Below are 16,573 nucleotides of genomic sequence, written 5' to 3'. Positions count from 1 at the left end.
TGATCAGTTATGAACTTAAACGGATCATTTTAACTAGTAAGATGTCATTGGTACATGCCAACTTAATGGGATTTGGAATCCCATGGCACCTTTCTAGCTCTACCATTAGGGTTTAGTCCGAATGAGCGTTTCCTGAAATGTACATCCCTTCCCTTTCTTATTCCCACTCTTATATATATATCAAGGATCAATTTTCAGTTAAATTTAAACACCTTAGCATAATTGTGTGTTAATTATAGAGGGGCCGGCACTGTGGCGTAGTGGATAAAGACGCCGCCTGTGGTGCTGGCATCCCATATGAGCACTGGTTCGAGACCCAGCTGCTCCACTTCCGATCCAGCTCTCTGCTATAGCTTGGGAGAGCAGTGGAGGATGACCCATGTCCTTGGGCCCCTGCACCCACGTGGGAGACCTGGAGGAAGCTCCTGGCTCCTGGCTTCGGATCGGCACAGCTCGGCTGTTGTGGCCATCTGGGGAGTGAACCAGCAGGTGGAAGACCTCTCTCTCTCTCTCTCTCTGCCTCTCCTCTCTCTGTGTAACGGTGACTTTCAAATAAAATAAATAAATCTTTAAAAATAAAATAAAGCATTCAACCAATAGTATTAATAGAACAAGAAAATACTAAAAGTATTAAAATAGGAAGCTGTTCCTTTACAGGAAAAGGGCTGATCAAGGTTTCCTTTTAGGTGCTCAGTTTGTTGTCAGAGATCAGGGAGAACATATGATATTTGTCCCTTTGGGACTGGCTTATTTCACTCAGCATGTTTTCCAGATGCCTCCATTTTGTTGCAAATGACCGGATTTCTTTTTTTCTTTTTCTTTTTCTTTTTTTTTTTTAACCACTGTGGCATTGTCTGTGTATACAAATGCTGTTGATTTTTGTACACTGATTTTATTTTTTTTTAATTTATTTGACATGTAGAGTTATAGACAGTGAGAGAAAGAGACTGAGAAAGGTCTTCCTTCCATTGGTTCACTCCACAAATGGCAGCCACGGCTGGCGCTGCGTGGATCCGAAGCCAGGAGCCAGGTGCTTCTTCCTGGTCTCCCATGCGGGTGCAGGGGCCCAAGCAATTGGGCAGTCCTCCACTGCCCTTCCTGGCCACAGCAGAGATCTGGACTGGAAGAGGAGCAATCAGGTCTAGAACCCAGTGCCCATATGGGATGCCAGCACCACAGGCGGAGGACTAACCAAGTGAGCCATGGCACCGGCCCCTGTGCATTGACTTTATATCCTGCTACTTTGCCACACTCTTCTGAGTTCCAATAGTCTTTGTGGAGTTCTTTGGATCCCCTAAAGAATCATAGCATCTGCAAAGAGGGATAGTTTGACTTTTTTCTTCTCAATTTGGGTGTCTCCCACCGAGACTACTCAAATGCTCAGCCACACTGTGAGTTCTCCCACACACCACCTTCAGTTTTGTTTTTTTTTTCCACAGTCCCAGTTCAGAAGCTCCACACATTCCCTAGGTCTTAGTCTCCTATTATTACTCTCCACCAGGGTCAGGTTCTTCTGCTTGGGTGAGGGCAGGCACAGCCCTGAGCTGGCACAGCTGTTACGTATGTCCAAAATGGCGCCTGCTCTGTCGGCTCATACACCTTTGTAAGGTGAGTGGAGAAAAAGAATCATGTCTGTACCGTCTGTTTTATTTTTTTTCTCTAGTTAGGCTGGTATACTTTCCCCTATGGGGCTTCAAGCCTTCTTCCCTCTATGCTCTTCCTGCCACTTTTCTGCCAGTGTCTTGGGCTACTGCGGTCTTGTCTCACCTCACTTTCCAGCACTGGTGTGGAGGCTCTCAGCAGCTAGAGTCCCAAGCCGTGGGCGCCCATGCCCTCCACGTAGGTCCACCATGTCCCTCTAATTAGGGAAGCGTTTCCTCTGCTGTATTTTCCTTAACTCTTACCTGAGACTACACTATCTCCATTTTTATTAAACTATCTTCTGGACTATATCAGTAAGCTCCCTCCCTATTCTGCCAACATGGAACTGTCCCTGCCTCTATGCTTTTACATTTAAAGTGGTCTTTTGTGGACATTTTTTAAAGATTTGTTTATTTATTTTAAAGACTTACACAAGAAAAGGGGGGGGAGGGGGAGAGGGAGAGGGAGGTCTTCCATCCACTGGTTCACTCCCCAGTTGGCCCCAATGGCTGGAGCTGTGCTGATCCTAGCCAGGAGTCAGGAGTTTTCTCTGGGTCTCCCACGCAGGTACAGGGGCCCAAGCACTTGAGCAATCTTCTACTGCTTTCCCAGGCCATTGCAGAGAGCTGGATTGGAAGTGGAGCAACCAGGACTTGAACCGGCACCCATATGGGATAACAGCACTGCAGGCGGTGGCTTTACCCACTACGCCACAGCACCGGCCCCATGGACAGCATTTAAAAGAGTTTTAGTTTTTCACCCAGTCAACCTCTTGAGTATTTATAGGACAACTATTTACAGTAATGATTGATAGGCTTAGGGTAGGTCTGCGACTTGATTTTTTTATTTTAATTTTTCTTATTTTTTATAAAAGATAAGTTATTTGCAAAGCAGACTTAAGAGAGAGAGAGAGATTCATCTGCTGTTTCACTCCCCAAATGGCTGCAGTGAGTGGAGAAAGGCCAGGCGAAAGCAAGGAGCCAGGAGCTTCTTCCAGGTATTCCACATGGACACAGGAGCACAAGGACCTGGGCCATCTTCCTTTGCTCTCCCAGGCACATTAGCACGGAGCTGGATTGGAAATGGAGCAGCCGGGACCTAAAGCAGCACCAATATGGGACACTGGTGCTGCCTGCTGTGAATCAATGAATGGCAGCACAGTGCTGGCCCCTGTTGTCCCCCTTCCTTCCTTCTTTCCTATCTTCCTTTCTTGCTTTCTTTTTTTTTAGATTTAATTTTTTTAAAGATTTATTTATTTATTTGAAAGTCAGAGTTACCCAGAGAGAGAGAGAGAGAAAGAGAGAGAGAGGTCTTCCATCCACTGGTTTACTCCCCAATGGCCGCAACGGCCAAAACTGCGCCAATCTGAAGCCAGGAGCCAGGAACTTCTTCAGAGTCACCCACGCAGGTGCAGGGGCCCAAGCACTTGGGCCATCTTTTAATGCTTTCCCAGGACATAGCAGAGAGCTGGATGGAAGTGGAGCAGCCGGGTCTAGAACTGGTGCCCCATATATGGGATGCCAGCACCTCAAGCCAGGGTGATAACCCACTGCGCCACAACGCTGGCCCAGATTTAATTATTTAAGAGACAGAATTACAGACAAAGTTAGAGACAGAGTGAGAGGTCTTACTTCCATGTTTATTTCCCATGCCAGCCCAGCTGGCTGGACGACCACCCCTTCCAAGTTACACATGAGCTCTACACTCCTCTTCTGTCTGGACAGCAAACCCTCCTCCTAGGCGATCGGGACTCCTGGCTGTCATGTCCAGGTGCCTCCATTGTGTCCCCCTGGGCACATGCTACAGAGGGGCAGTGTCTTGCCCGAAGGCACACAGCTCTTTCCAGGATACTGGGTGGATGTGTGTCAGGGTCAGTATCCATCTCACCCCAAGCTTAGAGCTGTGATGTCTTGGAAATCTAACTTTTGTGGTCTCACGGAAGCCTGGCCCTGTATCACTGCTAGGCATTTGGAGGTCTGCAGTGTGCTGGGCCTGGGGCTCCTTGTGTCCCAGTTGGAGGGGCTTCAAGACTGAAGCTGGGCCACCCCTTCCTTGTGCGTAGGCCTGGAAGGATGCCGGGCTGCCGCTCTCCACCCCAAGCAACGAAGCCTGCAAGCTGTTCCGTGCTGACACAGGTACGCCCACCTGAAGAAATGCTTGCCCTCAGTGAAGGTTTTGGGGAGGGTTTTCTGATTGGTGAGTGATTTTAAGTTGCAACAGAGTTCAGTAAAATCTGGAAGATGTGGAGATCCCAGCCCACCCACCCCCTCTGCAATCAGCCTCCTTCCCCAGGTCTCCCAGTGGTGGGTGGGCAGCAGTGGGCTGACTGGAGTACATTGGAAGGGCCCAGCTAAGGGACTGCTTGCTGCCTGGTCTGCACCTACTGGCACTCTGGGTGAGGCCTGGGATGGGCTGGACCAGCTCAAGTATCTGAAACCCCAGCTGTGTCCATCCTATTGCCAGCCATGGGCCACAACATCTCTGCCAGCCTCAGGCTGATTGGCACCGGAAGCTCCAGGCAGCTGGACAAAGAGCTGGACCTGGCCGTGAAGACCATGGTGGACGTGTCGAAAGCGCAGGCCCTGACCCAGCGGGAGCAGCTGCACGTGTCTGCCGTGGAGACATTTGCCAATGGGTGAGGGGCCTCTGAGGGCTGTGTGTCTGTGATCGGTGATCCGGGGCTGGGCTGGGGGTGCCTCAGGCTGTCCCCATGCGGCCCCAGGGGAATCCTCAGCCCAGCTCATGAGAGCACCTGGGTCAGGGCTGCGTCCCGCCTGTGCAGTCGATGCCTGACGAGCAAGGGCTGGGCTGAGATTCCCAATGTAGTGTCCCAGTCACTCGTTTTGTTTCATGACCTCAATGAGGTATTAGTTTCGTTACTGAAATAATGGAACCGCATGGTAGAAATGTCCACAAGAGGGCAGGAAGCATCTGTGCATGTGCTCCTGGTTCCCACACACCCCTGGGCGCGCTGCTGCTGCCTTCCAGATTCCTGTCCCTGCCAACCACTGACCCTCACTCCCCGGGAATGGCAGTGCCTGTGCCTACTCAGCAGGTGTGACGCCCTGGTGACCCTGCAGGAGCTCGGGGGTGCTGAGCCCGACGCGGGGACATCTCGCGGGGTCTGCTCAGTGAGTCCACACAGGGTGATTCCAGCCCAGACTCCCTGCAGCTGACTGCTGGTCACACGTGAAATTGTCTCTGACAACTTATTGAGACTATTTGTTTCCTTTAACCAGGCAGGAAGATTCCTCACTGGGTTTTCAATGTCCTGAGCCACTTTCTAGCTTAGAAGCTGTTATTTTTAAGCCAATCAGTGCAGTCTATGACGTGGAATGTGTTTTATGCTTGGGGGTGGAGGCTTTGTGTTCAGTGGTGCTGAGAGCTCCTCTTGGCTTCCAGGAACTTCCCGAAGGCCTGTGCCTTATGGGAACAGATTCTCCAGGACCAGGCAACAGCTTCTTCCAGTCAGAAGATTCTTCCTGGTGTCCCATGCAGGTGCAGTGGCCAAGGACTTGGGTTATCTTCCACTGCTTTCCCAGGCTATAGCAGAGAGCTGGATTGGAAGTAGAACAGCTGGGACTTGAACTGGCACCCATATGGGATGCCAGCACTGCAGACCAGGGCTTTAACCCCCAGTGCCACAGCGCCGGCCCCCTGAGAGGAGAGACTTGAATCTGGAGGCAGAATCCTGGTTTCCGGAGCCCTCAGTCTGTCTACAGATGGGGTGAAGACCACCCACACTGTGGAGAGAAGCCACTTTAACAAAAGAACACTGATTTCAATGTCAGCCCCTCGAACAACTTACTGCCTCAGCCACACCTGACTGGTGTTTGGACAGAAATCTGAGTTCTGTGGTCCAGCCTAGTGGACATAGGAACTTGACCACCACAGGGGACTTTTGGGACCTGATACACAGTAGCACTTAATAAATAACCCAGAAAGCGCTCAGTGAATGACCTCACAGAGCTTACATAGTTACCATACAGTTAGCCTTCTGGAGGGGACAGTTCTAGAATATGCTTCTGTGAACGGCGAGTTGGATCTGTATCTCGCACAGGAGCAGAGATAACATCCAGCGTGCAGACGCCAGCGTCAGTCTTGTTTCCCCTTGGCCGGAAAGCCACGGGCAGGACGCCTCTATCCTGTGTGAGCACTGGGGGTCCCGGCTGTCAGTGTGACGGGTGAGATGGGGGTGTGCATTTCCTGAGCAAGGGAAGTCAGACCCATCCTGGCTGGGCCCGTGAGAGTGAAGTAGACAGGGTCCCGGCCCCAGGTCCCCTGGCCTGGGGAGGAGCCTGGCTGTGCAGTGGGGGTGTCCAGCTGGGCAGAGGCTGGGAGCTGAGCTGCAGAAGCAAAGGAGGAGCCACAGACAGACCCCAGCCAGGAGAGCTTCCCAGGGAGCAGTCCTCGGCTGTTCCACCATGGGGGTTTCACCAGCCAGATGGGGCAGGGGTGGGGTGGAGGGAGACCCTGTGCTGTGACTAGGGGGTGGGAGGGCACTAATCCAGGTGGGCCCTGCTCTGTTATGGTTCTGATGACGAACCTCATTATCCCCTCAGCAGTGGGAACATGGAGAGTTGAAACGCAGCTGTAATGGTGTCCACAGCATGGCACTCAGAGCAGCTGGGGTGCACCTGCCTGTGTGCTGTAGCCCAAAACCTACCCCATGCTCAGCGGGGGGCCTGACGGCTTCTTGCAGCTCCTGCTGTTGGCTGGGTCCCTGGAGTGCTCAGGCTTGTGGCTGTCCCAGCTGATTTTGCTTCCTCACCACCATCTTCCTTCTCTGTGTTCTCATGGCCTTTTTAGGACACAGTCACGGACTGGGGCCCACCCAGTCCAGTGTGCCCTCATCTTAACATGGCAGATTCTGCAAAGCCTGAGTTCTAACAGGGTCCCGTCACAGTCCCTGGGAGTTGGGACATCGGCCCATGTACTGGAGGGCACAGAGCAATGCTCCCCGCCTGTCCTATTGTATTTTGAGGTGACTTGTTTTCTCTGTCTTTAGCTATGTGAAAGGCATCTATTCTTCTGGACTGATGGAAACCAACATCAACGATCAGGCAGAAAAGCTTGCCAAAGAGGTAAGTAGGCAATTCTTTCCAGAAGTGCCTTAGCCATGAGAGCGTGGCCAAGAAGCGGGCCACCCGCTAGTTAAACCGGGCCAGTCCCTCTGAAGGTCCCCAAACATAGGGCTCACGACAGTGCCAGCAGCTACCCTGGGCTGAAAGCTGACCCCTGCCTCCCCATGCCTCTATGGCCACGGAGCCACGCCCCTTGGCCAGCCACAGCCCAGGCCTACAGCAGAGGGGGTGAAGCTGGGGAGGCTTTGCTCAGCCCCTGGCTCAGGGTTGCACTTGGGGCTTATGTGCTCCCACCAACTCTGTTGGTTTCCAGGGCAAAGCGTGGACAAGGGTGGCCGTGGTACACCGGATGTGGCAGGTCTCTCCATAGGGCAGCCACAAGGTGCAGATGGAGGCTACACAAGTGGCAGGGAGAGGCAGAACAGCCCCCTTGTTGTTCCCTCACTGCCGCCCAACATGGCTCCCCCAGGTGATTTCCACGCAGGAAGGCAGACTTCCTGGACAGCGAGGAGCCATGCTGGACTGGAGCAGCCGAATAGGCAGCCATGGGGAAATGTGTCTACACAGCCTATAGGCAGCCCCAGGCAGTCCAGGCATTGTGGGGCGGGGGGTGTAATGGGTACTGGCCGGGAAGCTGCAAGCCTGAGAGGCCAGAGCTGGGCAGCTGGGGCTGGATCAGCACGTGCTGGGAGGGGGAGCCTAGGGGCCACTTGGGAGGGCTCTAGGCAAGGGAGGGCACTGGTCAGTCCCTGCTCATGTCAGAGCAGGAGTGGGGCAAGCCAATGGAAGCTGTGAAATGCAGCCTTTCTGGTCTGCCCTGTGTGAGAGTCGTGTGCCCAGCAGGGCCACACCCAGTCTACTCGGACTCAGCCCTCACCCTCTACAGTGTCCGGCACCCAGGGCTCCAGACCAGGCGGTGCCCCCGCTCCCTACATACCCACGTACTTCCTATCTGTGTCCTGATGAGGAAGGACAGGACGCATGGAGGCAGCAGTTGGCAGTACAGAGCAAGCTGCACACCACCTAGCTTGGGGAGTCCGAGACAGAAGGCTGGGGGATGGAAGCCCAAGATTTGAGATGGGACCTGGCATGGGCCAGTTTGTGGGACTTCAGTGAGTCTCCGTCTACTTCCCTGTGCTTGGCACCTAGTGGGTGCTTGGTAAACATGAGCTGACCCCGGGAGCAGAGGCGGCATGCTGCTGTGAGGCTACGTTCACTCCCCGGTCCTGCCTGCCTCTCTGGGCATGTGAGCAATTGCTGACCTCAACAGCAGTGCTGTCAGCACCAGAAAGCCCCCCGTTGTATGCCCATCTGTTAGTGGAGAGGCCCCCAGTTGAGGGGCACTGGAAGGTCCCCACCAAGCTCACCTGGACAGTGTCCACTTCTCCATGCAGCCCTGAGTGGAAGGCATCATCGGGCCCCTGCACTGGAGAGAAACTGAGGCCAGATGCAGGAGCCTCAGCGGTATGCAGGAGGCTGTGGGGTCCCGGGATGAGCCCCGGCATTGGAGACTCTGCTGCATCCCAGCTGTGTACCCTGGGCCAGTCACGCCTCTGCCTCGCGGTGTCCTGTGCTGGTGTGCCCTACGCATGCGTACATGGGCTGTCCTGGGGTTGTGATGGTTCCAAGCTGGAGCCCAGGCCTGTGTGAGACGTGCTGCGTCCTGGCCAGGCAGCCTGACTGACCCACGCTGTCTCACCCGCTCGCAGGCTCTATCACCCCGACGGATGCGTGGTCAGTGCACACCATGGCCCACATCCACGAGATGAGAGCAGAGGTGCAGCAGGGTCTGGAGTTCATGCAGCACTCAGAGGCGCACTGGAAGGTATGGTTCTCACCCCCCGGCCACCTGCACGGGGAACTCAGTCGGTGTCCTTGAGGCACAGGAGTTCACGCGTGTGCTTGGAAACATTTCTGTCATGCTTCCCATGGCTACGAAGCACCTCTGAACACCTGTTGGTGGAAGTTTCTAGAATTGGTGTTGGCTGTAAAAGGAATACATCATACAATTACCATGAAGACAAGAGCCCCACTGGGTGAGACCTATGAGGTCCCGAGCTGGCCCTCCTGCCAGCGTGGAGCCCAGGGGTGGCCTCAGGGTGTCACAGTGTAGCTGAGGGTGTGGACAGTGGAGGTGATGGGGCATTGGCCATCTGCAGGGTGCGTTCAGGGTCAGGGCCTGCAGAGGACGGGTGTGGGCCCAGCCAGACCCCTGCCACCCTGCAGGCCCTTTCCCATGGCCTGAGCCTGCCGTGGCCTCACTGTTCCACTCCCTGTGCCCAACTACTGGCCTCCTGGCTGGTAACTCACTCCCTACTCAGTGCCGTCCTTTCTCCCTGTGTGCCTGTCGCCCCTGTGCTGGCCTCTGGCTTCCAGATTGGCCTGCTGTCCCCTGCACTGTGGCAGGCTCCCCAGGGCCCCACCGGCCAAGGTGGCCAGTCCCCTCCCAGTCCTGTCAGTAAGCCGCAGGTGCCCAGCCATGTGTGTGCGCCAATCCGGGAGGAGTCTTGTGGGCAGAGGAAGGGGCGTTCCCGCTGGGATGTGGTTTACAGGAAGGCAGGTTCCTGGCTTCTCCGGGAGAGGCCTTCGGCAAGGTGTCGGAGTGAGAGCCTGGGACCCTGACATCCACATGTACATCTTCCTAAGGACCCCAGATCTGTGGGCTCTGGAAGGCTCTGGGGGACCCAGGATGCACGGGGGTGAGGGGCACCCATGAGCACAGGTCTTGCTCAGGAGGAGCTGTGAGGGCAGGGAGGCCTAGCCAAGGCCTCACCCCCAATGCATTCATATGCCTCCACCAGAACTCTGATTCTGTAGAGGGATCCCTCTGAGTCTCAATTTCCCCGTCTATACTCTGTGAAGCCTTTGGTCCCAACACATAAATTAGGAGCCGCTAAGGCTGGGGTCTGGGTTCTCTGCTGTTTCATATTCTCCACTGTGGCCTCTGGCAGCCTGCAGCCTGGCTGGACAGCCCTGGGTGAGGACAGCGCAGCCCAGGGCCCCATCCCCTCCTCCTCCTGCACTTGCCACAGGCGTTCAGTCTGCCAAGACTGCAGCCCCTGCCTCAGGCCTGTGCCCTGCCCTGGCGCCCCATGAGGGTCCACGTGACACGTCTCTGTCCTGGCTGGGCCTCGTCAGTGGACTGAGCAGCCTCGTAGCAGCGCGTGGGCCTCCTTGAGACAGGCATCCCTCAGACTGTGGATACCCAGAAGAGACGTTGAACCCTTTGGGCTTGGGGTGAGGCAGTGGTCAGGGAAGGCACTCTGTAGGAGGCAACCTCTGCAGTCTGGAAGGACGAGCAGCTGTGTGGGTCGAGGTGGGGACTGTCCCAGGCCCCGCCCAGCTTAAGCAGAGCCAAGGCCTATGGTGGCCAGTGAGGGAGACGTTGTCCTTGCAAATGTGGGCCAACCAGGAGGCGTCATCAGCTCCTCTTAGCAGGTTAGGTGGGGTCGTGAACAGGAAGCAGCTTAGGGAAGGCCAGGCTGGTGTGGTGGGGATACTACGGGGTGGAGGCCCCAGGCCCTTGCTCTGTGTTTGCCCGGTACCAGCTGTGTATCCTGGGTCAGCAAGAAGTGTGGCCTTGAGTGCTGGAGAGGGCTGCACTCGGCCCCTGAGCAAGAGCCCTACACTCTGAGCTGTCCCGGGAAGGCCCGTGGGCCCCTCTGTGAAGGGGCAGCTGTCAGTGCTCTGCCCATCTCACCCGCAAGGCTTGTCAAGTTTCTAGGATGCTGGGTTAAAAATAAAGCCTGGGGTCTCAGCACCAGAGAAAATCAGTGACGTTCTGGAAGCAGTCCTTTGGGGGTTGTTGGGACTTTCTAGGAAGAAATGAAGGCGATGGGGACCTGTGCGGTGAGATGTGGATCTTGGCACCCCCAGCAAAGCTGAGTCTGGAGGTGTGGCCGGGGGCGGGGTCTCCTGCCAGCCTGGTCTGAGGCTTGGTGATGGGTGATGGGCCAGGGCCCAGCACATGCTCCCGGGCACACAGTGGGGGCAGCTTCTCCAGGTCACTTGGTGCCCTCTGTTGCGCCTAGTGCAGTCTGAGCTCTTGGTCACAGTCAGGGTGAAGGTCCTGATAGCGGAGGTGGTGGGGACCGGAGTGTGGCGCACTTTTGCTGAGGGTTTGCTCTAGGCAGACCCCATCATAACCCAGACATGCTCCTGGCTAGCCCTCGGTCCCCCAGTAGTCCACCTGCAGTGTATGGCGATGGTGACGCTTGTCTTTCAGATTCTGTCCCAAATGTAGGCCAGCAGCAAAATGCTGGACGTGGTAGACACCTGCTCCATGCTCTACCGCCTTCAGATGGAAGGTAGCACACCTCAGCCCCCACAGCCTCACTCACCTCCCTTCTGCACAGCGAGTGCATGGTGCTGCTGCCTGTCTGGTGTGGCTCCGTAGATGCCCTGAGAGCAGCAGCTTTGGCTGCTACGTCTGTTTCTTCCAGTTCCCACTACTCAGCGAGGGGGCCTCAGGCTCCACTCAGGGAGGCCCGGCCACACCATGGCTGCCCACCAGTCCTTGGGGCACAGAGGGCATCTGGCCACCTGTCCTCACAGCCTCCTTTCCCAGAACATGGGGGTGAGTGTCTCAACTCCCTGGGATGGCAGAGTTCTCTGTCACCCCAGCCTGGACGGAGTTGGCCACAGTCCTGGGGGCTGTAGGACGCTTCTGGGCAACCCCCAGCATGCAGGCTGGTACTCTCCCGGCCAGGCTCAGCAGAGTCAATGCTGTACCTGTGCAGGCCTGGGCGAGGCCCTGGGGCAGCAGGACAGTGTGAGGATGAGGGCCTAGGTAGGTTGCATCTGGAAGGTTCCACGCAGGCTTTGTGGTGGAGATGAAATGTGAGCTCTGAAGGCTGTGTAGGGTGACCAGGCAGGGTGGAGCAGCCTGTCCAAAGCCATGGCCTGTTAGGAACAGTGCAGTCTGGCTGGGTGGGGAGGCTGAGAGCTGGCAGGAGCCGTGGGCAGGGCAGGTGACGAGCGGGCTTGCAGCCAGGGTGGGGGTGGGGTCCGCTCATGGCTGCTCTGCACAGACTGGAGCAGCCTTTGAGAGGCAGAGGCTCCTTGGGATGTGGAGAGGCTGAGCCCAGGCAGGTGGCGGGGTGGGGTGTGGGCGGGAATGCCAAGGAGGCCCCTGACAGGAGGCCTGGGGCTCATATCCTGCCCGGGCCCCTCCAGAATTGGGTGGTGTGGGCCACGCTGGGGGAAGAGTTTGAGTTGCATTAACCCTGCGACCCTGCCACCCCTAACCTTCTCCTGCATGGCTGAAACTATCCACAGCCTTAACCAACCCTGCCCCTCCAGCCTGTCACCTGCTGCAGGACCCATCATAGGGCCTCCTAGGGACGTGACTGGAAGAGGACCTAGGCGTGGAACACACTTGGAAACTCACGCCAGGCCCTGGGCATCATCCATGTTTCCCCAGGAGTGTCCGTGGGCCGGCGCTGGCAGGATGTCCTGCCTGTAACGAAGAAGTACACACGTGATCATGTCCTGCTGTTCAATGATGCGCACTTCCTAATGGCCTCGCTGGGTGCACGGGATGCCCAGACCACGCAGGAACTGCTGACCACCCTGCAGGAGGCCAGCAAGTATGTGTGCCCCTAACCCCACTGCCCACATACCAGGGTGCTGGGTCCTGCTGAAGCTTGCCCCCACCCACCAAGGAGGTTCGGGGTGAGGGCTCTGCGATGAGCCCAGCTTTGAGGATGGAGAACATGTGCCGGGGTATGATCCCCAAGGTCAAGGGTGCCCCCAGGACAGAATGGCCTCTCCCCTACCCCACGGGACAGCGTCAGTGTCATTGGGCAGTCTCCCTTGTGGGTCACTGGGGCTTACAGACTCTGCCAGGCACTTCTCTGCTGTGAACCTACGTCCTCATCTATAACGCGGGGACAGTGCCTCCTGTGGGAGGCTGACAGCTGGGAACCCTGGGCTGCCGGCCATTCCCTTCCCGGGACAGAATGGCCCCAGTCTGTGTGCTAGGCTTTTGCCTGTGCTGTCTGCAATCCTGGTGGCTCTGTGAGATCAGAGCTCCCAGGTCCACTTTCCATATGAGCACTCTGAGGCCAGAGGTTCAGAGGTTGGGGAACCCGTGTGGGGCTAGGTGGCTGGTGACAGCAGAGTGTGAGGTCAGAGCCATGGTCTGTCCCCTCACTGGGCTACTTCTCTGACACCACACCCCACCAAAGCACCTTCTGTGTGCCCTGTGCCGGGCACTTGACAGAAACACCTGCCGAGGGAGGAGTGGGCCCTCCCATGGCTGTGCCAGCTGCTGAGAGCACGTTTTGGCTGGTAGGTCCCCGGGAGAGAACTGTCAGCACCTCCTGGCCCGAGACATGGGGCTGCCCCTGTGCCAGGCCATGGTGGAGGCGGAGGCCGGGAATCCGGACCATGCTCTTGAACTGCTTCTGCCCATCTGCTACCGGATCGTCCAGATCGGAGGCAGCAATGCCCAGGTGTGTTTGCCCCCTCCAGCCAGGCTCACCGGGAGCCTCCTCTGTCCCATGGCACCTCTGCAGGCAGCCTGTCATCCTGGGGTGCAGGCCACTGTCTCTTGCCACGTACGGGGTGACAGCTCCGTGCCTCCACCTGGCACGGTCTGACTTGCCCTTGACATTCCAGAGAGATGTCTTCAACCAGATACTGATTCACGCGGCCCTGAACTGCACTTCCAGCAAGCACAAGAACGTGGCCCGGTGAGCCCCGCACCCCTTCCTGTACATGTGCCTGTCAGGTGGGGTCTCTGGCCAGGGTGGCTCCTGCTTCCACGACTCTGCAGGTGTGAGGCTGTGGCGGGGGAGTTGTTTCCCAACGCAGGTCAAACCTCCTGCCCTCCCCAGCCCCCTCTCCACTGTCGCCACGCTGAGCTACAAGGGCCCCAGGCACGTCCCGTGCTGTGCCCAGGGACACCCTGACCCCTTTCCTGCCTGGCCGCCTCCTACTGCTCCTTTGTGCCTGGACTCCCTTCTGCCTTCCTGTGCTGGCTGTGGGAGGCAGCGGGGAGCAGACAGACCCAGGGCCTGGCTGCATGGAGCTTCCTGTCCTGATGTCCCCTCCTTGTAAAATGGTAGAGAATTGCCCTGGCTCTTGTTAGCAGGGGGAGGGAGCTCAGGAGGGCACCCCACGGAATTGACAGTTGGGAGCTGACAGCAAAGTAGATTGAACCAGGCCAGGGGTGAGTCTGGTTAAAGGGAGGCTTAGTCGGAGGGCTGGGGAGTTGGGTACACCCAAAGAAGGGAGCTGTGTGGAGCCCTAGCCATTGCAGACCCCTGGGGGCAAATGGGTGCTGTGGGAGGGTGGCCTCCGGGGCTGCAGGGTCCCTTTGCTGTGGGACGCCAGCGGTCCAGGCAGGTACACAGTGGCAGTCGGCCAGGCCCTGAGCAGTGCAGGTGAGTGTACGCTGTGGAATGGGTCTGGGGGGAGGCACAAGGCCGTGGTAGCACACCCTCCGGCCCTCCACCCCCAGTGCGCCAACACGGGGCCGTGATTATCCCGCTCCCTTCCTGCTGAGGCAGAGCCTTCTAGAAGAGTCCACCCCCGAACCTGGATGTGTTTCCACAGGAGCCTTCTGATGGAGCGGGACGCCCTGAAGCCCAACTCGCCCCTGACCGAGCGGCTCATCCGCAAGGCCACCGCCGCGCACCTCATGCAGTGAGCGCGCCCGGCCACCTCGGCCTGCAGGACCTCCGCAGGGGGCTGGCCAGCCTCAGCCCAGCTGCCCTCTGGGCTGAGCTTAGGAAACACCTGCTGTAAGCCCGCAGTTCTACAGGAGGACACAGATCTCAAATGCGATTCAGAATCTTAGGGCCAGCATGCATTGTTAAGCAGTCAGAACCAATGGGTGCTGCTGTGTTCTACTTGCCTGCAACTAGGTTTTCTTAGGGCTTGCTTTTGCTCCTGCTTCAGGGTTGCTCCAGCTTGGGAGGAAGGGCAGAGGTAGGGTGGGCTCTGCGGGGGAGCAGTCTCCCAAACACAGGTCCTGTCCACGGCCTCCTCCTGCTCCCCCCACCACCTCTCCCTGAGAACTCCTTGGGTTCCATCTTCCTGGTGCTCTGGACAGACTCTGTTGTCACAGCCGCAGAGGCCTGCCTGTCCTGGCTGCCTCCCTGCCTTTGGCCTCAGGCCCTGCTGGCTGCACCCACTGCCTCCTGCCCAGCTCTGCAGGGACGACCTGGAGGCCCCAGGGTGGATTCAGCGGTGCTGACTGGAGCTCATTCCTCTATTTCAACTGTCATCGGACACGGCTTCCCCGTCCTCTCGGAGTCCAATGCTGTGAGGGCACAAGATGCAATTCAGGGCAGCTCTGCTGTGGCACAAACCAAAGCCTGACACGAGGCTGTGACAAGGCCTGAGCTGTCGCCTGAATGCCAGCTCTGCTCTCCTTGCTGTCCCACCCTGGCTGATGTCCCCACGCGTGTGCTGAGCAGCTGTGCTGCTCTTGGCCTTCGGGAAGGGGGCTCTGAGTGCCACGGTGCCGTCAAGGTCCTTCAGTTCCCACTGAAGTTAGGGGGCACGTGCTGGGCAGGCAGAGGAAGTCTCCGAACCTAGTTGGCCCTCACGGTTTGCTCAAGCTCATGCAAATTTCAAGAATGAAAATAAATTTGTTCCTCTGCCTTTTTTTTTTTTTTTTTTTTAATATTCATTTAAAGGCAAGTGCCAGAGGGACCTTCCATCTCTGGTTCCCTCTCCAGATAGCCACAAGAGTTGGGTCTGGGTCTCCCACATGGGTGGCGGCGCCCAAAGCACTTGGGCCGTTTTCTGCGGCCTTCTCAGATGCAGTCCAAGAGCTGATCAGAACACAGGCGCCAGGCCTCCTACACCAACTCCAACATGCGATGCTGGCCTCACGAGTGGCTCCTCCTCCTATGTCTGATGAGAACCTGTAAGCAGTTCCCAGGCGCCAGGCCTGGGGCAGGGTCCTGGGCAGACGCTGTTCTAGAAGCTGGGGTGTGCGGGGCAATGATGGGTTCACAATAGGACTTTGCTGTCTCCACCAGGAGGCAGGCCCATCCCGAGGGGGACCTTCCTTCTTCCCCTTGGGGTTTCCGAGCAACACATGACTTAGCCAAGGAGGTGGGAGCCATGGTCGCCCTCCAGAAAGCCTCCCGCCCTCCAGCCCCACTGGGAACGATGAGGGTGTGCAGCCCCCGGCCCCCGGCCCCTGCCCTCGCTATCTTACATTCGTCCTCTGCTGTGAACTCCTGCAGTTATGACAGCACCGTGCCCCCGGTATCACGCAGCATGGCCCACACTGTCATTTCATGTCCATTTGTGCTAGCGGGCTCATGGCGACCCCGACGCGGGGTCACAGTGAAGGACACACACGGCCACGAGAGGTGATCCGTGGGGAGGGGCGCACCCCCAGCTGCCCGCCTGGACTGCCTGGAGGAGCTGTGGCTCCGGGCAAACCCTGGGTCCTCCCCCTGCATCCAGCAGGCCTGGACACTCAGAGCCCCCGCGCGGTGACGCCCAGCCCTGGGCGGAGCCTCGAGAACCTGACGTGGGTGCTATTGACACCTGGATGCAGGCCACGGGTGAGCGACGGCGACGGCCTCACCCAGCGGCCTGGCCTGGCCTCTCCAAGCCGCTGGCTCCCGATGACCCGGCCGCGGCCCCAACTTCGCGCTCCCCAGCGCCTTCACCTGGGCCCGGGGCCCCGGAGTCTTAGCTCACCGGAGCCGGGACCGCAGACCCTCTCAGCGGGAAGCCCCCTAGGGTGACCGTCCCCTTCCGGCCTCGGGCAACGCTTCCGGGGCCCCTGCGCCCACTCCGGACAGCGGCCGTGACTTCGCGCCGCCGCACTGCTGATAGCGGGCGCGAGCCCTCCGGCAGAGCGGGCAGCAGCACCT

The 16,573-nt window shown here is 57.7% G+C and overlaps 1 protein-coding gene and 1 long non-coding RNA gene across 2 annotated transcripts in view; one reads left to right on the top strand and one right to left on the bottom strand.

Annotated features, from left to right (window-relative positions):
• The window catches only part of LOC133768262 (uncharacterized), a 45,469-nt gene extending 33,272 nt beyond the window's left edge, over window positions 1–12,197 (top strand). Inside the window, exons 8-12 of the mRNA XM_062202686.1 lie at window positions 3,704–3,776; window positions 4,105–4,276; window positions 6,650–6,725; window positions 8,435–8,550; window positions 12,148–12,197. Coding sequence (XP_062058670.1) covers window positions 3,704–3,776; window positions 4,105–4,276; window positions 6,650–6,725; window positions 8,435–8,494 — 381 coding nt within the window. The 3' untranslated portion in view covers window positions 8,495–8,550; window positions 12,148–12,197. The remainder of the gene's footprint in view (window positions 1–3,703; window positions 3,777–4,104; window positions 4,277–6,649; window positions 6,726–8,434; window positions 8,551–12,147) is intronic.
• LOC133768266 (uncharacterized) lies at window positions 4,916–16,476 on the bottom strand. Its single transcript, XR_009866935.1, has 3 exons — window positions 16,398–16,476; window positions 8,093–8,678; window positions 4,916–5,384 (listed from the first exon to the last, which is right to left on the bottom strand). It is a non-coding gene; the product is annotated as an uncharacterized LOC133768266 (long non-coding RNA).
• Between the last annotated feature and the right edge of the window lie 97 nt (window positions 16,477–16,573).

The sequence above is a fragment of the Lepus europaeus genome, chromosome 10 (genome assembly GCF_033115175.1).
Source record: "Lepus europaeus isolate LE1 chromosome 10, mLepTim1.pri, whole genome shotgun sequence".
NCBI classification, from domain to species: domain Eukaryota; kingdom Metazoa; phylum Chordata; class Mammalia; order Lagomorpha; family Leporidae; genus Lepus; species Lepus europaeus.
Note: the sequence above shows the minus strand (reverse complement) of the source record. Positions and strands in the feature narration are given on the sequence as shown.